A 22,475-nucleotide genomic window follows, 5' to 3' on the forward strand; every position below is an offset into this window, starting at 1 on the left:
TGTGTTACATTATTATAACAAAGTATTGTAGAAAAGATCACACCATAGAAAATGGGGGAAAGTAGAAAATAAACCCGGATATGAAGGTGAAATTTGTGTACGAGGAACACCTTAACAATTACCACCATTTTATTCTCCAGGGCCTCTGCTTTCAGAAAATATATGTTTGGGGGTTTTATCTAATCTTCAGGCCCAAAATCTCCATATTACCATGTGTGCAAAAATAATGGAAAAACCAGCTCTGGCAGTGAAAGGGTTAATGTGAGCTAGATGGGATCACTCTGCTGTGGTCACACTCTAAACATTAGAGCTCCCCCTAGCTGCAGCCTGGTAATAACATAACTAGGAGGTCTATTCATTTACCTGCTACATACTTCCCATCTTTATATAAGCGTCTCCTGACATTTAGGGGTCTATTCATAAATCATTTACATAATAATTCACCCAATGAAAATACATGTACATTCCTTCTGTGTGAATGAGGGGAAAATTGAGTTTTTATTGGCTATTTGCTGGTCGAATAATTTCCATTGATTTAAAATAGAAAATACTACATTTACCACTAGCTGGAGATAATTGCTATTATACTTAGCGCCATCTAAAGTCCAAACATAGTACTTTTCATTTTAATTCAATGGTTAGTCTAATAGTGTTGACTTATTTAAGTTATATCCTTCAGTGTGTACTGTACTGATAAGTGTATGAGTATGATCTCAGGTATTAGTATGAAGACATGTCTGATGAAGGAAAATAAGAGGTCTATTTTTCAAAAAAAATCGTATTGGACTAATGTGACAATCATTCATCCAGCTGTTACAATTTCTGGCTGTGATTTAACACAGTGATTTCCTATGATCATCGGCTCCATCTAGTGGCCATAATCGGGTATTTTTCCTGAAATACCTCAATTAGTGCAATACTGCATTATGGTCATTAGATGGAGTCAAGGAAATCAGTGTATGAAATAAAATACGGCCAATATTCATCATGGCTGGACGAATGTCGGTCATAACCGTTCAACTATTTTTTTTAAACAGACCTCTAAGTGTTTGTTAAATCTTCCACCACAAAATGTACTCAGCCAATGAAAGGTAATGACTCCATTTTTATTTTTCTACTGCTGTCAATGGCCTACACGGTACAACACTTCATCCATGTCTTTGGTGATCTCTGATCTCCTTATGAACTGTTTCTTACATGATGAAGATCAGCCATGGAGTATATCTGAGGTGTATATCAGGGTGTGCTTCTTCCCCACATGAGAGCTGTGATGTCCAGCAACATTCATATAGAAGACATTTCCCACACTCAAGGCACTAATACACCTCAAGGGTTGTGTGGGATCCCTGATGTACAGGAAGACAGGACTTCAGTGAGGAACAATTCCTTCACTCAGGACAGGAATACGGCTTCTCCCCATGTGAGATTTCTGATGTCTGTAAAGATGGGATGTCTGTGTAAAACATTTCCCACACTCAGGACAGGAATATGGCTTCTCCCCCGTGTGAGATCTCTGATGTGTGTAATAATTGGACTTCTGTGAAAAACATTTCCCGCACTCAGGACAGGAAAGTGGCTTCTCCCCTGTGTGAGATCTCTGATGTGTGTAAAGATTAGACTTCACTGAAAAACATTTCCCGCACTCAGGACAGGAATACGGCTTATCTCCTGTGTGAGATCTTTGATGTGTGTAAAGATGGGACTTCCGTGAGAAACATTTCCCGCACTCAGGACAGGAAAGTGGCTTCTCCCCTGTGTGAGATCTCTGATGTCTGTTCAAACTGGACCTATTTGAAAAACATTTCCTGCACTCAAGACAAGAATACGGCTTCTCCCCCGTGTGAGATCTCTGATGTGTGTGTAAAGATTGGACTTCCCTGAAAAACATTTCCCGTACTCAGGACAGGAATACGGCTTCTCCCCCGTGTGAGATCTCTGATGTGTGTAAAGATTGGACTTCCCTGAAAAACATTTCCCACACTCAGGACAGGAATACGGCTTCTCCCCTGTGTGAGATCTTATATGCACATTAAGTTTGGATTTAGAAGGGAAACATTTCCCGCACTCAGTACAGGAAAAGCTCTTCTCCGTTGGAAGGACGGCACCATCCCTCACAGTCTGAGGTTCCTCAGGATAAGAGGAATACGATGGTCCATCTACACTGTGTGGTGCCGGATGGACATTTGAGGTAGTCGGGTTTTCTCCTGGACTATACTGTGTGATGTCCTCATCTTCTACTTTACAGTCTGGAGACAAAGTGAGACAATCCTCTGAGGTTTTCCTCATCTCCCGTCCATCTACTAAAATAGAAATACAAAGATTATTACTAGACATGAGCAGATTGGTTCCCCTAAACCAGGACTCCGCCCACATCAGGCAGCTTTGTCTCTGAGGATCTTACAATTCCCCCCTCAAGGTAACTAGTAAATGGGTCCTCTGTAGGGCAGCAACTAATGATTATTTTCATAACTAAATAGTTGGCCAATTATTGTTTTTATTAATCGACTAAGTCTCAAGAGACGCAGCCGTGCTCTTGAGCGAGCATGGCAAGCATGGGTTAAATTCTTTACCTTGTACAAATCTGCCCTTCTCTAATACAACTCCTGCTTCCACACTGCTAAACAAACCTATTACAACCCTCTCATCCAAACCTCATCAAACTTTTCTACCCTTAATTCCTTACTTCATCTCCCACTGCCTCCACCCAACAACTTGCTTACCACTCGACAGATTGCCAACCATTTCAAAAGCAAAATCGACACAATTCGCAAGGAGATATCCAGCATTCAACTTCCTTCGCTACCCAACATATCGGGTCCAACACCACACTCAATACTCTCTTTCTTCTGCCCAGTTACCACCAATGAAGTTGATAAACTCCTCTCCATGGCCCACCTCACCACCTGTCCCCTGGACCCTGTACCCTCTCAATTACTGCGACCACCTTCCCGCTCTATCCTCAACTCCCTAACCCACATCTTCAACCTCTTCCTCTCCTCTGGCACCTTTCCTTCCCCGCTCAAACATGCACTGGTTACCCTCATACTTAAAAAACCTTCACTAGACCCCACCTGTTTGAATAACTTAAGACCCATCTCCCTGCTCCCATTTGCCTCCAAGCTCATCGAACGCCTTGTCCATGACCGAATGAGTCACTGCCTCATGGACAACAACCTTCTCGACCCCCTAAAGTCTGGCTTCCGTCCTCAACATTCCACTGAAACTGCCCTACTAAAACTTACCAATGACCTACTAACTGCTAAAACCAATGGCCATTACTCCATACTCATACTCTTAGACCTCTCTGCTGCCTTTGACATAGCTCCTCCTCAGCAAACTACACTCCCTTGGCCTCCGTGATTCTGCTTTATCCTGGTTCTCCTCCTACCTATCTCAGCGCACTTTCAGTGTCACTTACAACTCCATCTCCTCCACTCCTCTCTCTGTTGGGGTACCCCAAGGCTCTGTCCTTGGGCCTCTCCTATTCTCGCTCTATACCTCTTCCCTGGGCCAGTTGATAACCTCAATGGCTTCCAATACCACCTCTACGCCGACGACACCCAGATCTATCTCTCCACTCCTCAATTCACCCCCTCGGTCTCCTCACAGATCTCAAACTTACTGAATGACATATCGGAATGGATGTCACACCACATCCTCAAACTCAACTCTATGACCTGGGCCCTCCTGTATTGAACTGTAATTGTGTTGTCCCCCCTCTACATTGTAAAGGGCTGCGTAAACTGTTGGCGCTATATAAATCGTGATATAATAATAATGTATAATAACCTTGGAGATGTTGCAGAGGTTGAGGCGGCAAATTTTGGATAACGATAGAATGTGGGGCCGAAAGGTTAGGTCAGAGTCCAGGATTACACCTAGGACCTTGGCGTGGGGGGACAAGTTGATAGTTGAGCCGTTGATATTGACAGAGAAGTCAGGGGAAGTGGCACATGGGGAGGAAATATTATTAGCTCGGTTTTGTATAGGCTGAGTTTGAGAAAGTGATGTGACATCCAGGCTGATATGTCTGCTAGTAAGTTGGTGATGCGTGAGGAGACAGATGGAGAGAGCTGGGGGGTGGAGAGATAGATTTGGGTGTCATCAGCATAGAGATGATATTGAAAGCCATGGGAGGCAACCAACTGACCCAGGGAGGAGGTGTAGATTGAGAAAAGGAGAGGTCCAAGAACAGAACCTTGGGGACCCCAACAGAGAAAGGAAGAGGAGGAAGTAGAGTTGTAAGTGACACTGAAGGAGCGGTGGGATAGGTAGGATGAGAACCAGCGAAGAGTACAGTCACGGTGACCAAAGGAGTGGAGTATATTGAGGAGGAGGGGTGGTCCACTGTGTCAAAGGCAGTAGAGAGATCCAGGAGAAGTAGTACAGAATATTGTCCGCTGGTTTTAGCTGTTAGTAGGTAATTTGAGAGTTTAATGAGAGCAGTTTCCGTGGAGTGTTGAGGGCAAAATCCAGACTGAAGGGGATCAAGAAGTTTAATCATGGTCAGATAGTCGCTCAGTCGGTTGTAGACCAGTCTTTCAAGAAGTTTGGAGGAGAAGGCGAGTAAGAAGATGGGACGTAGGTTATTAAGATTGGTGGGGTCCAGTGAGGACTTTTTAAGTATGGGGGTGACTAGCGCATGTTTTAGAGAGTTTGGGAAGATTCCACAAGAGAGGGAGAGGTTGAAAATGTGAGTTAGAGAGTGTAGAATTGAGTCACAAGGTGAGCATAGCATTTGCGAGGGAGCAGGATCCAGGGGGCAGGTGGTTAGATGAGTGTTAGATAACAGTTTAGCAACCTCAATAATACTAGCAGGGTTGAATGAGGGAAGTAATGATTGTATCTGTGGATATGGGGTGTTGCATGGGGAGGTTTCTGCACGTTGGAGATCCCCTCATAAATTGTATCAATTTTATTTTTGAAGTGATTGGCAATCTCCTGGGCAGTGAGTGAGTTGGTGGGTGGAGGCAGTGGAGGACAGGGTAGAGTGTTGAAGGTAGAGAAGAGTTGACGTGGACTGGATTAGAAGGTGTTAATGAGTGTGATAAAGTAGGTCTGTTTGGCAGTGTGGAGGCAGGAATAGTATTTTAGGAGGGCAGATTTATATTGTGTGAAGTCTTCCTGGGTCTTATAGGGCGTACACACGGTCGGACTTTGTTCGGACATGCCGACAACAAAATCCTAGGATTTTTTCCGACGGATGTTGGCTCAAACTTGTCTTGCATACACACGGTCGCACAAAGTTGTCGGAAAATCCGATCGTTCTAAACGCGGTGACGTAAAACACGTACGTCGGGACTATAAATGGGGCAGTGGCCAATAGCTTTCATCTCTTTATTTATTCTGAGCATGTGTGGCACTTTGTCCGTCGGATTTGTGTACACACGATCGGAATTTCCAACAACGGATTTTGTTGTCGGAAAATTTTATCTCCTGCTCTCCAACTTTGTGTGTCGGAAAATCCGATGGAGCCCACACACGGTCGGAATTTCCGACAACACGCTCCGATCTGAAATTTTCCATCGGAAAATCCGACCGTGTGTACGGGCATTAGTCTTATGCCACAGGCGCTCAAGAGCGCGGCTACGTTTTCTGAGACTTCTGGTGTTGTCTGTTTGCCAGGGTTGTAGCAGTCTGGGCCTAATTCTGCGTGTAGTGAGGGGGGCAAGCTTGTCTAGGGAGGAAGACAGTGAGCGGTTGTAGATTAAAGTGGCTAGGTCGGGGCAGGACAGAGGTGAGATTTTGTCATAGAGATGATCAGTAGCAGAGTAGAGAAGAGAAGGGTTGAGATGGCGAAGGTTTCTACATGTAACTGTTAGGCGGTTGGAGGGAGAGGAGGTGGAAGACAGGGAGAGATCAAAACTAATAAGGTGGTGATCAGAGAGTGGGAGAGGATTGTTGGAAAGGTTGCACAGAGTGCACAGATAGGAGCAGACAAGGTCAAGGGTGTTGCCGTTGGAGTGGGGAGGAGCCTGTATCCATTGCTTCAGGTCAATCGATGAGGTTAGACTGAGAAGTTTAGAAGTAATAGTAGTGTTAACGTTAACAGGGATGTTGAAGTCACTGAGAATAATTGTGGGGATTTCAGAAGAGAGAAAGTAGGGTAGCCAGGCAGAGACGTCATCAAGGAAGGCTGATACTGGTCCAGGCGGCTGGTAGATGACAGCAATTCTTAGAGAAACGGGAGAGAATAGACTAATGCAATGTGCCTCAAAATAGGAGAGTGTCAGAGAGGGAGGTGGTTGAAGTACCTGATAGGTGCTGCATGGGGCTAGAAGGATTCCCACTCCACCTCCCTTCCGTCCACTTGGTCTGGGGAAGTGAGTCCAGAGAAGGCCACCATGGGAGAGGGAAGCAGGAGAAGTAGTATCTGATTCATGAAGCCAGGTTTCAGTAATGGCAAGTAGGTTAAGGGAATTTGTGATAAAGAGGTTGTGGAGGGCGGTGAGTTTGTTACAGACAGAGCGTGCGTTCCAAAGGGCACAGGGGAGGGGGGCTGGTTTTGGAAAGAAGAGGAATAGAGACCAAGTTCTGTGGGTTGCGGCTGCTGCCAGAGGGTGTAGGGGGATGGGAGCGTTGGGGAAAGACAGATGATAGCGGCCCGGGGTTCGGGGATGTGTCACCAGAGGTTAGGAGAAGCAGGAGGGTGAGGGAGGTAATGTGGGAATGTGATTTATATGAAGGGGAATGCCTCAGAGTACTGGAGGTTTTATCAGTATATGGATATAGAATGAGCGAGAGTTGGTAGGAGCAGTAATAGGGAGAGGGCAGAAGGCAGGGTGATATGTATAAGCAGGGGGGTGGAGAAGAGGGGTGAAGGTAAGAGAGTTTGAGGAGAGAGGACACGAGTGTCAGAAGGAGTGGTAGAGAGCGCATGTTACAGAGTGTAAGGAGAGCTGAATAGAGAGACGGGTCATCTGCGGTCTGTTAGGTGCTTTCCAGTGCAGTTTGCTATGAATGTTCTCTTGTGCAATCACTGAAGTGCAGAGATTTATGTGCAGATCACTGGTAGAAAGAATCACTTAGAGAAAGAAGCCCCTGCAATGTGCTCCCCCCAGCAAAGGTCTAGTAACATCTATGGTGAAAATGAACATTTTGCTGCCAGCTGAACCCCAGAATCTCCATAAATCCAGTCTAGATACATAAATTGTGTCTGCAGCACAGAGAAGGAAGATTATCCGAGAGAAATACAGGAATACAGGACGGGGAACACAGCTCAGGAAAGTGACCAGGGGATTACAGGCTGATATCACCCAGTCCCCGCCCTACTCTGGACCAATCAGTGAGCAGTATGGGTGGAGGAATGTATTTAGTGTTAATGACCCACCTGTGCTGATCTCTGTAGGAGTGTCCTCCTCTATAAATGTCCCCGTTATTCCATCCTCCTCCATAGACTGCTGATCATCCCTCACATACTTCTCTTCTTCTGATTTAACCTCAAATTCTATATCGATTGGATCTCCACTCTAAATCAAGAAAATGAGAGCGAATATCATCTGTAAGATATAAGCTTTATTATTGTGACATCACATAAAAAATCTACACATTGGGGGTTATTTACAAAACGCAAATCCACTTTGCACTACAAGTGCAAAGTGCACTTGAAATTGCACTGAAAGTGCACTTTGAAGTGCAGTCGCTGTAAATCTGAGGGGAAGATCTGAAATGAGGGGAAGCTCTGCTGATTTTATCATCCAATCATGTACAAGCTAAAATGCCATTTTTTATTTTTTTTTTAATTAAATTCTTTTATTTTCACACTGAGTGGGTACAACCAGTTACATATTAATTTATATAACAGTGTCAGATCCAAGCATACAGAATACAAGAGTAAGTTTGTAGTCAAAGATAACAGAAACAATAGGGTCAAGATATATGATAACTGACATTTGCACCACTGTCACAGTTCGTGGGGATTGTACCCCAGCAAAGCACTACTGCCAAAGTATGGGACCTGGGGGGGGTGCTCTATCATCTTCGTTGCTTGATTCGGTACTGACTCCCTTAAGTGTTAGATTGCATCACTCAGTGATAGATAATGTTTTCTCATAAAAAATGATAGAAATAATAAGGTAGGGAGCTGAATGGCTAAGAAGCCCAGACATGGGACCACATGAGAAGGTAGATGGTTTTAGGATTTTCTTTGTATCTGGTAGGGATGAGCCGAACACCCCCCTGTTCGGTTCGCACCAGAACATGCGAACAGGAAAAAAGTTTGTTCGAACACGCGAACACCGTTAAAGTCTATGGGACACGAACATGAATAATCAAAAGTGCTAATTTTAAAGGCTAATATGCAAGTTATTGTCATAAAAAGTGTTTGGGGACCCGGGTCCTGCCCCAGGGGACATGTATCAATGCAAAAAAAAGTTTTAAAAACGGCCGTTTTTTCAGGAGCAGTGATTTTAATAATGCTTAAAGTCAAACAATAAAAGTGTAATATCCCTTTAAATTTCGTACCTGGGGAGTGTCTATAGTATGCCTGTAAAGGGGCGCATGTTTCCTGTGTTTAGAACAGTCTGACAGCAAAATGACATTTTGAAGGAAAAAACTCATTTAAAACTACCCGCGGCTATTGCATTGCCGACAATACACATAGAAGTTCATTGATAAAAACGGCATGGGAATTCCCCAAAGGGGAACCCCGAACCAAAATTAAAAAAAAAAATGACGTGGGAGTCCCCCTAAATTCCATACCAGGCCCTTCAGGTCTGGTATGGATATTAAGGGGAACCCCGGCCAAAATAAAAAAAAAAATGACGTGGGGTTCCCCCTAAATTCCATACCAGACCCTTCAGGTCTGGTATGGATTTAAAGGGAACCCCGCGCCAAAAAAAAAAAAAAAAACGGCGTGGGGTCCCCCCAAAAATCCATACCAGACCCTTATCCGAGCACGCAACCTGGCAGGCCGCAGGAAAAGAGGGGGGGCGAGAGTGCGGCCCCCCCCTCCTGAACCGTACCAGGCCACATGCCCTCAACATTGGGAGGGTGCTTTGGGGTAGCCCCCCAAAACACCTTGTCCCCATGTTGATGAGGACAAGGGCCTCATCCCCACAACCCTGGCCGGTGGTTGTGGGGGTCTGCGGGCGGGGGGCTTATCGGAATCTGGAAGCCCCCTTTAACAAGGGGACTCCCAGATTCCGACCCCCCCCTGTGTGAAATGGTAAGGGGGTACTTTTGTACCCCTACCATTTCACTAAAAAACTGTCAAAAATGTTAAAAATGACAAGAGACAGTTTTTGACAATTCCTTTATTTAAATACTTCTTCTTTCTTTTATCTTCCTTCATCTTCTGGCTCTTCTGGTTCTTTGGTTCTTCCTCCGGCGTTCTCGTCCAGCATCTCCTCCGCGGCGTCTTCTATCTTCTTCTCCTCGGGCCGCTCCGCACCCATGGCATGGGGGGAGGCTCCCGCTCTTCTCTTCATCTTCTTCATCTTCTTCTCTTCTTCTTTTCTTCTCTTCTTCTCTTCTTCTCTTCTTCATTTTCTTCTCCGGGCCGCTCCGCAATCCATGCTGGCATGGAGGGAGGCTCCCGCTGTGTGACGGCGCTCCTCGTGTGACAGTTCTTAAATAACGGGGGGCGGGGCCACCCGGTGACCCCGCCCCCCTCTGACGCACGGGACATGACGGGACTTCCCTGTGGCATTCCCCGTGACGTCACAGGGAAGTCCCGTCAAGTCACCGTGCGTCAGAGGGGGGCGGGGTCACTGGGTGGCCCCGCCCCCCGTTATTTAAGAACTGTCAGACGAGGAGCGCCGTCACACAGCGGGAGCCTCCCTCCATGCCAGCATGAATTGCGGAGCGGCCTGGAGAAGAAAATGAAGAAGAGAAGAAGAGAAGAAGAGAAGAAAAGAAGAAGAGAAGAGCGGGAGCCTCCCCCCATGCCATGGGTGCGGAGCGGCCCGAGGAGAAGAAGATAGAAGACGCCGCGGAGGAGATGCTGGACGAGAAAGCCGGAGGAAGAACCAGAAGAGCCAGAAGAACCAGAAGATGAAGGAAGATAGAAGAAAGAAGAAGTATTTAAATAAAGGAATTGTCAAAAACTGTCTCTTGTCATTTTTAACATTTTTGACAGTTTTTTAGTGAAATGGTAGGGGTACAAAAGTACCCCCTTACCATTTCACACGGGGGGGGGCCGGGATCTGGGGGTCCCCTTGTTAAAGGGGGCTTCCAGATTCCGATAAGCCCCCCGCCCGCAGACCCCCACAACCACCGGCCAGGGTTGTGGGGATGAGGCCCTTGTCCTCATCAACATGGGGACAAGGTGTTTTGGGGGGCTACCCCAAAGCACCCTCCCAATGTTGAGAGCATGTGGCCTGGTACGGTTCAGGGGGGGGGGCGCACTCTCGTCCCCCCTCTTTTCCTGCGGCCTGCCAGGTTGCGTGCTCGGATAAGGGTCTGGTATGGATTTTTGGGGGGACCCCACGCCGTTTTTTTTTTTTTTTTTTTGGCGCGGGGTTCCCCTTAAAATCCATACCAGACCTGAAGGGTCTGGTATGGAATTTAGGGGGAACCCCACGTCATTTTTTTTTTTTTTTAATTTTGGCCGGGGTTCCCCTGAATATCCATACCAGACCTGAAGGGCCTGGTATGGAATTTAGGGGGACTCCCACGTCATTTTTTTTTTTAAATTTTGGTTCGGGGTTCCCCTTTGGGGAATTCCCATGCCGTTTTTATCAATGAACTTCTATGTGTATTGTCGGCAATGCATTAATAGCCGCGGGTAGTTTTAAATGAGTTTTTTCCTTCAAAATGTCATTTTGCTGTCAGACTGTTCTAAACACAGGAAACATGCGCCCCTTTACAGGCATACTATAGACATCCCCCAGGTACGAAATTTAAAGGGATATTACACTTTTATTGTTTGACTTTAAGCATTATTAAAATCACTGCTCCTGAAAAAACGGCCGTTTTTAAAACTTTTTTTTGCATTGATCCATGTCCCCTGGGGCAGGACCCGGGTCCCCAAACACTTTTTATGACAATAACTTGCATATAAGCCTTTAAAATTAGCACTTTTGATTTCTCCCATAGACTTTTAAAGGGTGTTCGCTGTTCGGCGAACTTGCGAACAGCCAATGTTCGAGTCGAACATGAGTTTGACTCGAACTCGAAGCTCATCCCTAGTATCTGGCCATAGGGAAACCCATGTATGAGAATGCTAAAATGCCATTTTTTATCTTCCTTGCATGTCCTCCTCGGATCTATAGGGACTGCACTTCCAAGTGCACTTTGCACTTGTAGTGCAAAGTGGATTTGCCTTTCGTAAATAACCCCCATTGTCTCTATAAGTGTGTTTTATATCCTCCGTGTCACCAACCTTGTAACAGTGAGGGATGGTGTGATCTTCCTGTGTGAAATCCCGGGAATACAGAGGACGGGGACATCTCTCTGGTGGGTTCCTATAGATGGATGACTCATCATCCTCCTCTTTTATCTCTTCTTTAACCTCAACTTTAGAATCTCTCAGGTTTCCACTCTGAATATATAATAAAAATGACATCAACGGTAACAATGCAGATAATGTACAGATCCTAATGATACTATCAGTGATTGTTCCTCATCTACCTGATGATGGTGGGGGATGGTGTGACCTTCCTGTGTGGAATCCCGGGAATACAGAGGATGGGGACATCTCTCTGGTGGGTTCCTGGTATTTGGTGGCTCCATCATATTCTTGTGTCCTTCTGAAAACTCCTCCATCACTCCATACTCCTCATCCTCCTCTTTATACTCTTCTTTAACATCAATAATATCATCCCCGAGGTTTCCACTCTGAATATATAATAAAACATTCATTGTAATAAACATGCTGTGTATAAATCATAATGTGAGAAAATATATAATCAGCGCAATATACAATACAAAAATAATGTGAGTAAATATAATAAGATGAAATATTCAATGTACTAATAGAATTGATGTGATTGCTGCCTACACCTCTTAGAATGAATCCACATGTGACTCTCATTGAAATACTAGCAAACAAAATATAGTGTACCGCAACCAAAAAACAATAATAATAAATCAAGTCCTCATATTATCAAAATGCCACCGTTGTAGGGCTGAAACAATTAATCGATTAATCGACAACGAATCAATTATGAAATTAATCGATTACTATTTTCATAATCGATTAATCGGCCAGTAAGATAATGGGCTTAAAAAAACTCAAATAAGCCCTTTATAGTACAAAAAGAGCAAATAATCGCTACTGTAACTATTACTTTCACAGATCTACAGTAAAAAAATGAACCCCTTACAGTAGTGATTATCTGCTTTTCTTTGTACTATAAAGGGCTAATTTTAGTTTTTTTTTAACCCCATTCTGTTACTAAACGTCTTAGTCCTGTTTCATATCTATGTGTTTAGTGCTTTTTGCAGAAACGCACTACAGTCCATTTACATGGTTTCCTATGGGACACATTCACATCTATGCTTTTTTCAGCCACTGCCTATTTGGAAAGGGTCAAGGACTTTTTTTAATGCAAAACGGTGCTTTTTTTGGTTCAATATACTTCAACGGAAAAGCTGCAGAAAAGCATGTAATTATTGCAGCAGTTTTTGTTTTTTTAATCTTCCCAACAACAAATTGGCCAAAAATAAATGTAAAAACGCAAAATCGCAGCACAATCACGTGCGCAAAAGTCAAAACACACAGCAAAAAGCACTGCAGAAACAGATGAAAAGCAAACTGCATAGGCGTGCACCGAGCCTTATGCTGACCACACCGATCAATTTTCAGACAAAATATTCAGACAAAAAATCTTTGTACATTCGCTGAATGAAACAATGTTGTTGTTTGAAATTTTCACTTGGTTTTTAACATTCTGTTTTTAAAACGAATGTAATTTATGAACGAAAACCACATACACTGCCTGAAAATTCCTTTGACCATGAAGTTTGCTATTATTTCAAAATGTTCCCGTCACTGTGGTTGAAAATGAATGTCGATTTGACCCCACTAACGATTAAAAAATCGAACGAAGGTTCTTAAAATAACATTTTTTTTTTTTTTAAGGAAGACATTGTTTGTTAAATAATACATTTTTATCTCGGAGTCTGATGATATTTACCAGATTCACATTTTAATAGTATGTACAGTATATATCCTCTAATAGTATATACAGTATATATCTCCTCTAATAGTATATACAGTATATCTCCTCTAACAGTATATATCCTCTAATAGTATATACAGTATATATCCTCTAATAGTATATACAGTATATATCTCCTCTAATAGTATATACAGTATATATCTCACTTCTGTCTGTTATTCTCAGAGTGGATTAGATATTTTGCTCCCTAACCATATAGTTGGTTATTTATATTTACCACGGCATAGAGATATTTAAGAATAAATTGCCTTTTTTTAAAACTTTACATATTACCTAAATTATACACCACACTTTTTTTTTAAGATTATTAACCGATTAATCGAAACAATAATTGGCCAACTAATCGATTATGAAATTAATTGTTAGTTGCAGCCCTACACCGTTGTGCAACTTTTAGTGACAGTTCATTATTATCCTGTGACTTCAGTGACCACCACCTCTAGCTGGAATGCCTTCTCACCTCCAAAAGTTGACCCCACTACAGAGTCACACACCTGGAATATATCTCTCTGGATTAGGGATGAGCCAAACACCCCCCCGGTTCGGTTCGCATCCAGAACACGCAAACGGACCGAAAGTTTGTGCAAATTTTCGAACACCGTTAAAGTCTATGGGACTTCAAGTGTTAATTTTAAAGGCTAATATGCATGGTATTGTCCTAAAAAGTGTTTGGGGACCCGGGTCCTGCCCCAGAGGACATGGATCAATGCAAAAAAAAAGTTTTAAAAACGGTCGTTTTTTCCTGAGCAGTGATTTTAATAATGCTTAAAGTGAAACAATAAAAGTGAAAATATTCCTTTAAATATCTTCCTGGGGGGTGTCTATAGTATGCCTGTAGAGTGGCACATGTTTCCCGTGTTTACAACAGTCCCTGCACCAAATGTTATTTCTAAAGGAAAAAAAGTCATTTATAACTGCTTGCGGCTGTAATGTAATGTCGGGTCCTGGCAATATGGATGTAAAATATTGAGAAAAACGGCACTCCCTTATCAGGCCCTTTGGGTCTTGTATGGATATTAAAGGGAACCCCGCACCCAAATTAAAAAAAGAAAAGGTGTGGGGCCCCCAGGCCCTATATACTCTGAACACCAGTATACAGGCAGTCCCAAGAAAGACAGGGACTGTAGGTTTGTTCTTAGGTTGAATCTGTTTGTAATTTGGAACAGGTACATTTTGTAAGTGTAGCTTCAGCCAAAAAATCTATTTTTAAGCTTTTTGGAAAACATAGGGAAGGGTTATCACCCCTGTAACATTTGTTTTGCTGTCTGTGCCCCCGTTCAGAAGATTTCACCTCACTTTCTGTCCCAATGACAATTGGATTTTTAAAATTTGGGGTTTTTAGGGAAACAAGGATTGGTGATAAAGCATCAGTGGAGAGGAGACACGTTTTTCCCATATTAACTCTTACAGGAGAGAATTTCCCTTCCTAGGGGTAGATTTCATCTCACTTCCCGTTGTCTCCTTCCGTTTGCAAGTAGGAGTCGTTTGTAATAGAGCTGCACGATTCTGGCTAAAATGAGAATCACGATTTTTTTGCTTAGAGGATAGATCACGATTCTCTCACGATTCTCGCGGCGTAACATCATCTTTCACATTAAAACAAAAAAAAAATTGCGCTAACTTTACTGTTTCTTTTTTTTTTTATTTATTGAAGTGTACTTTTTCCCAAAAAATTGCATTTGAAAGACTGCTGGGCAAATACAGTGCGACATAAAATATTGCAGCAATTGCCATTTTATTCCATATTATAATAAATATATATATATATATATATATATATATTTATATTATCTCTAATGTTTGGGGGTTCCAAGTAATTTTTTTTAGCAAAAAATATTGATTTTAACTTAAGAAAGAAGTGTCAGAAAAAGATTTAGACTTTAAGTGGTTAAACTTCCTGCATTTACACGTTGTTTAAAGCTTGGCAGATTGCCCAGGTTATTTGTTTACACAGAGAAGTTCTATCCCTTTGATCTAAGAAGGAAGTTAGATACAATGTTTCAAGTTCTAAACTTGGCAGAATGCCTGGATGTTTTCTTTTGACAGCTGAGTGAGCAGATAATCTCTCCACTTGTTTATATGAAAGAATCGTCAAACTCAGCAGGAGAGATCGTCAGGGGAGGTGAATCGAGATCACGATTTTTTAACGATTAATTGTGCAGCTCTAGTTTGTAAGTCAGATGTTTGAAAGTAGGAGCCTGTCCTATATACTCTGCAGAAATTTGGGCCTTAGGTGTTGGTGGTAACAGAACACTGTAAGCCCTCACAGTTACACGCCCCTGTTGAAGAGGGGTAGAAAAATTGGGCCTTAGGCACTGGTGGTGGTACCACAACACTGCAACTCTTCACAGATACTTTAGTTGAGCGCAGGAACAAGCCCTGCTGCAAAATAATACAGCAACAATTGTAACTACACACCCCTGTAAAACAGGGGCAGAAAAATTGGGCCTTAGCCACTGGTGGTGGTGCCCAGAACCAAAAATGTTCTTACAAGCTAGCAACATGAACATTGAGGAGGAAGAGGATAGTCGGTGGACAGGCGCACTCTGTGATCGGTTACAAAGCCTCCAGCAGCACTGAATGTGCGTTCCGAAAGAACGCTGGATGCAGGACAGGCCAGTAGCTCAATTGCATACTGTGCAAGCTCTGGCCAGTGATCCATCCTCAAGACCCAGTAACCCAGAGGATTTTCGGTTGGAAAGGTCTCCAAGTCTGATCTTGCCCCTAGGTATTCCTGCACCATGTAAATCAGACGCTGGCGATTGTTGCTGGATCTAAGCAGACCTTGGGGCTGCAGACTAAAAAATTGTCTGAACGCATTTGTCAGATGGCCACCTTCTCCACCGCTCCTTCTGTGACTGACTGAAGCCTCAGCAACACGTTGTCCAGGACCAGGAATTTGTAACCTCCCAGGCTCTGGAAACGCATTGCACAAAACTTTCTGCAAGGCCTCCCGAAGATGTTTCATCCTCTGCTCCCTCTGCGAGGGCTGGATAAGTTTCACAACCTTACCCTTGTAACGTGGATCAAGGAGGGACAACAAACTGGCAGTTATGTTCCTGGACAAGACAGACCTCCTCCTCCTGGGTTCTCCCAATGTCTGCCCCACTACAGAGTCACACATGCCTGGTGTAATATTCAAATACTTTCACAGATTCCTGACACATTTCTGTATGGGAAACGTCAAAGTTCACTCTTCAGTTTAGGAGAGGAAGGACGCACCCAGAAACAATATAATGGTTTGCATGGGAGCCTCATATAGAGGGCCCCTCAAAGCATGTAATATTTATAAAAAATCTAAAAAGAAAGACTTCTGCGCTACTACCTAAAACTAAGTGAAATAATGAAATGAAATAATAGTGGTGATGTATTCTTAGTGATGCTGCAAAATCAAATAGTGAACACCTTACACTACTAATAAACTAAAAAGGGCACAATCGTAATGGATTGTGTAAGTGATTCTGCGCAACACAAAATGAAGTAAATGAATAAATGCATAAACTACACACCTGAAAAATGAAATATCAATCCCCTAATGGGGTAGAGCAATATGTGCAGATTAAAAAACATGTAGCAGGTGTATCATAGTGACAAAGTGCTAATCAAAATAAGAATCACTCAATAAAAGCACAAAACATAACATAAACTGTGACTGGTGGGTGAACATGCGTTGCTAGGTGATCTGGTGACTGTTCGTGGTAACGGATACCCACTCGGGGCTCCCAGAACTCTCACCTCTATGGCACGATAAAAGTGCCTGTGTGCTTCCAATAGGTCTGTGGTCACTCTGGTGCAGTGATGACAATGGCGTCCTACTCCTTCCGGAGGGAGGGGGGCGTCACTTCCTCCACTTGGTAGGGCCTCTGTTCCACAGTAGGGAACAGAGTAGTGTAAGACTCCAATAGTGTAATAAAGTTAAAGCCAATGGATTTATTAAAGATAAAAAAAAAAAAAAAAAAAATCAGCTTACATAAACGTAAACAAAAAAACCTTTTTTTGTTTACGTTTATGTAAGCTGATTTTTTTTTTTATCTTTAATAAATCCATTGGCTTTAACTTTATTACACTATTGGAGTCTTTTCAATTACCCCTATATGGAGCTTAACAGTCGGAGGAAGTGACGGCCCCCTCCCCCAGAAGGATTAGGACGCCATCACCACCACTGCACGAGAGTGACCACAGACCCATTGGAAGTATATAGGCACCCCTACTGTGGAACAGAGGCCCTACCAAGTGGAGGAAGTGACGCCCCCCTCCCTCCGGAAGGAGTAGGACGCCATTGTCATCACTGCACCAGAGTGACCACAGACCTATTGGAAGCACACAGGCACTTTTATCGTGCCATAGAGGTGAGAGTTCTGGGAGCCCCGAGTGGGTATCCGTTACCACGAACAGTCACCAGATCACCTAGCAACGCATGTTCACCCACCAGTCACAGTTTATGTTATGTTTTGTGCTTTTATTGAGTGATTCTTATTTTGATTAGCACTTTGTCACTATGATACACCTGCTACATGTTTTTTAATCTGCACATATTGCTCTACCCCATTAGGGGATTGATATTTCATTTTTCAGGTGTGTAGTTTATGCATTTATTCATTTACTTCATTTTGTGTTGCGCAGAATCACTTACACAATCCATTACGATTGTGCCCTTTTTATGTAATATTTATATATTACACCAGGCATGTGAGACTCTGTAGTGGGGTCATATTTTGGAGGTGAGAAGGCATTCCAGCTAGAGGTGGTGGTCACTGAAGTCGCTGGATATTAATGAACTGTCACTGAAAGTTGCACAACAGGGGCATTTTGATAATATGAGGACTTAATTTATTATTATTGTTTTTTGGTTGCGCTACACTATATTTTGTTTGCATGTATAAATCATATTTACCAACAATTGTCAATCATCTACCTGATGATGGTGGGGGATGGTGTGACCTTCCTGTGTGGAATCCTGGGAATACAGAGGACGAGGACATCTCTCTGGTGGGTTCCCATTACTGGATCCATCTGTAGGAAACACACACACTGACTGAATACATTATTTCTATGTGTTTATCAGATGATGGGGGATCTAGGTGGAGCCTCCGTACTGCTCTCTCCTTTACAATAAAGTCTCCTCTTACCCGGTGATGTGAGGGGCGGCTGATTGTCCATCATGACGTCCTTGTAGAGATCCTTGTGTCCTTCTAAATACTCCCACTCCTCCATGGAGAAATAGACAGAGACATCCTGACACCTTATAGGAACCTGACACACACAATGATACAGTCACCATCCAGACACATCCCTTGTCTGTTACTGGATAATGTCCCAGAATTCCCAGCACCGCTCACCTCTCCTCCATGATCTCTCTGGTGACTTCTAGAATCTTCTTTGTATTTCTCTATTCTATCAGGGAGGGAGGTGGAGGAAATGTGATGGTCATATGATCTCCAGACTTCACAGGAGGAAAACTCTAATGCCCCATACACACAGTCGGATTTTCCGATGGAAAATGTGTGATAGGACCTTGTTGTCGGAAATTCCGACCGTGTGTGGGCTCCATCACACATTTTCCATCAGATTTTCCGACACACAAAGTTTGAGAGCAGGCTATAAAATTTTCCGACAACAAAATCCGTTGTCGGAAATTCCGATCGTGTGTACACAAATCCGACGCACAAAGTGCCACGCATGCTCAGAATAAATAAAGAGATGAAAGCTATTGGCCACTGCCCCATTTATAGTCCCGACGTACGTGTTTTACGTCACCGCGTTCAGAATGATCGGATTTTCCGACAACTTTGTGTGACCGTGTGTATGCAAGACAAGTTTGAGCCAACATCCGTCGGAAAAAATCCTAGGATTTTGTTGTCGGAATGTCCGAACAAAGTCCGATCGTGTGTACGGGGCAAGGATATGAACACAACTAGACAAATCAAATGATTTTCCCAGAATCCTCCTCACCTTATCATTCAGGTCCTTATTTTATTAAAGCCCCACTTCAGACTGAGGTATAATTTACCCACACAGGACCCCCACACTATGCAGGATAAAAGCTTGTAGCAGGCATTCTGATGTCAATGCAGGATCAACAGTCCTACTTTGCTAGTGAAGATGCCCAGGATCCGCCCACATCCTAAAAGCATCAGAAAAAAAAGCCAAATAGAGGGACATTGGGAGGAGGAGCTGTGAGATCAGTGTGATGTCATAGGACATATAGACTCTGGATGGAGGGACATTGGGAGGAGGAGCTGTGAGGTCAGTGTGATGTCATAGGATATATAGACTCTGGATGGAGGGACATTGGGAGGAGGAGCTGTGAGGTCAGTGTGATGTCATAGGACATATAGACTCTGGATGGAGGGACATTGAGAGGAGGAGCTGTGAGGTCAGTGTGATGTCATAGGACATATAGACTCTGGATGGAGGGACATTGGGAGGAGGAGCTGTGAGGTCAGTGTGATGTCATAGGACATATAGACTCTGGATGGGGGGACATTGGGGGGAGGAGCTGTGAGGTCAGTGTGATGTCATAGGACATATAGACTCTGGATGGATGGACATTTGGATGGGGAGATTTGAGGGGTCCTCTATATGAGGCTCCTGAGCAAACCAAATCATTGTTCCTGGGTGTGTCCTACCTCTCCTAAACTGAAGAGTGAACTTTGACCTTTACCGTACAGAAATCTGTCAGGAATCTGTGAAAGTAAGCTCTCATGTGATCAGGTGACGTGCGGAGGAACGGAGTGTAAATAGCAGACCATTTTCTCCAGAGCTCCTAATGGTGGGGATGGATTTTGCTGAGTGCTGGTGCCAAGTTTCCACCCCCCAGGATCACTGCAGGTGTGGAGAAAAGCTGTGTAAGAGGATATGGAGGAGAGATGAGGAGGAGATCCAGGAATCAGGATAAAGGTCAGGACAAGCAACAGACGAGCGCATCCAAGAGATGAAGCCGGGGTCACTACACAGAAAATCAATCCAAGGAAACAACAGGCAGGACGAGGAATAGCAAGAAGGAGCTCAGAGACAAATGAGAATATTGCTCAGCCAATGGGAGATTATCTCAGCATGACTTACATAATGAAGGAGATGAGGGGGAGGGGAGGAAGTCACTTATGGTGACCATAGAGACATGGAAATTCAGCTGGTTCAGCAGGGATCGGTCACATTTCCATCCATGTGTGGTCACTGCCGGATAAAAGTCACTCCATCAGCGGCTGCAGCCAATAGCTTCATCACTGATCTGTGTATTCTGAGAGCGGAGGAGCGCCCCCCATTGTCAGAATACAATAGTGCAGCGGGGAGGATTCCCCCATCCCCCTCCAATGTGTGGATGGGGGAATCACTTCAGATTTTTCCTCTCATCCCGCTGGCTGAACGATAAAACTGAACCATGTATGGCCAGCTTTGGAAGGAAGATATATTAATCATTAGTGATGGGCTCAGGTGTTGGAAACCTCACATTCCGGATCCCGCCAGGAAGCCGACACTTCACAGCGCTAATCACAGACAGTGAGACATTTCCCGATTCACATCTGCACAGACCAGGAAATGTCTCCCTGTCTGTGATTAGCACTGTGAAGTGTCGGCTTCCTGGTGGGATCGGGAATGTGAGGTTTCCAACACACCGGAGCTCATCACTATTCATCATCTACTGATCCCCCTGAAGGGGTTATTCTACATTTCCACACTATATATGTGTGTATCATCATCTGCTGGAGATAAAAGACATCACAGTGACTATGGAGGAAGAGGACGGACATGACGGGGGGGTTACTGGGTGTAAATAGAAAATAAGATCTTATTACCTCGTCTACTACCACTTCCAGCAATGTCTCCTCACTACTTCCTCCCTACTCACCTCTCACCCAGAACTTCCTGTCTGTACCTGACATCACTTCCTGTCTGTACCTGACATCACTTCCTATCTTCAACAGAGTCTTCCTGTCTTCTGAGAGTGGTGCTCCACATTTGACAGGAAACATGTGGCCTCCACTTCAGTTTTTTTGTTTTTATGAACTTTAATGTAACAAACATTCAATAGACATTAGATACAATGTACATCTGCATTTCCTGATGGTATCTGGCTGCAGACTGGAGCTCCGCCCTCCAAACTTCTGTACCCTATATTTTCTATAGGTGATGCTTCAAAAGCCCCCTATATGTCATCAGTTTAGTATTATGGAGGAGGTCTGGTGATAAAATTATCGCTCTCATTCCAGGGTGTGCGGCGATATGTAACATGTGTATTTAAATAAATGTTTTCAAGTGTAGGCGCCCCTGACGCTTATGGTTATGTTCATACGTGTGTATATGTGGGGGTGGGGGGACTCAAAATTTATTCTTTTTTGGGGGGGGGATTTTATGTGCTTGGGTGTAACTTTATTTTTTTTTGTTTAACCACTTCACCCCTGGAAGATTTACCCCTCTTCATGACCAGGCCATTTTTTGTGATATGGAACTGCGTTACCTTGACTGACAATTGCACTGTCATGCGACGTTGTACCCAAATAAAATGTAAGTCTTTTTTCCCCCATAAATAGAGCTTTCTTTTGGTGGTATTTGATCATCTCTGCGGTTTTTATTTTTTGCGCTATAAACAAAAAAAAAACAACAATTTTGAAAAAAAAAAACAATGTTTTTTTTACTTTCTGCTAGAAAAAATGAAATAAAAAAACTTAAACAATCAAATTTCTTCATCCATTTGGACCAATATATATTCTGCTACATATTTTTGGTCCAAAAAATCCCAATAAGCGTATATTGATTGGTTTGCGCAAAAGTTATTTTGTCTACAAACTATGGGATAGATTTATGGATTTTTTATTTTTTATTTAGTTTACTAGTAATGACGGCGATCAGCGATTCTTAGTGGGAATGCGACATTGCGGCAGACAAATCTGACACTAAGTGACACTTTTTGGGGACCAGTGACACCAATGCAGTGATCAGTGCTAAACAGAATGCACTGTCACTGTACTAATGACACTGGCAGGGAAGGGGTTAACATGCAAAGGGTTAAATGTGCTCCTAGGGAGTGCTTTCTAACTGTGTGGGGGAGGTGCTTCAACTGTGGGAAGGCAGAAACACAGGATCTCCATCTACCCCTCTGACAGAACGGCGATCTGCCTTGTTTACATAGACTGACCGCCGTTCTGCCTCTCTCGGAATGATCGCCCACCACAGTGCCTCTCTTGGAATGATGTGCCCATCACAGTGCCAATCAGTCCCTGTCAGTAACACCTGTCAGTACCTCATCATCAGTGCTGCCCATCAGTGCCCTCTATTAGTGTCCATCAGTGCCACCTGTCAGTGCCCATCAGTACCACATATCAGTGCCGTCTATCGGTGCCCATCAGTGTC

The 22,475-nt window shown here is 43.6% G+C and overlaps 1 protein-coding gene across 1 annotated transcript; it reads right to left on the reverse strand.

Moving 5' to 3' along the window:
- Positions 1–779: 779 nt before the first annotated feature.
- LOC141122017 (uncharacterized) lies at positions 780–19,179 on the reverse strand. The gene is given in 8 exon segments (XM_073611814.1): positions 780–1,849; positions 1,852–2,300; positions 7,331–7,469; positions 11,324–11,482; positions 11,572–11,778; positions 18,040–18,137; positions 18,254–18,377; positions 18,464–19,179. Coding segments are annotated over 8 exon segments (1,875 nt in total). The 5' UTR covers positions 18,683–19,179; the 3' UTR covers positions 780–1,369.
- Between the last annotated feature and the right edge of the window lie 3,296 nt (positions 19,180–22,475).

The sequence above is a fragment of the Aquarana catesbeiana genome, unplaced genomic scaffold (genome assembly GCF_042186555.1).
Source record: "Aquarana catesbeiana isolate 2022-GZ unplaced genomic scaffold, ASM4218655v1 unanchor237, whole genome shotgun sequence".
In the NCBI taxonomy this organism is placed as follows: Eukaryota; Metazoa; Chordata; class Amphibia; order Anura; family Ranidae; genus Aquarana; species Aquarana catesbeiana.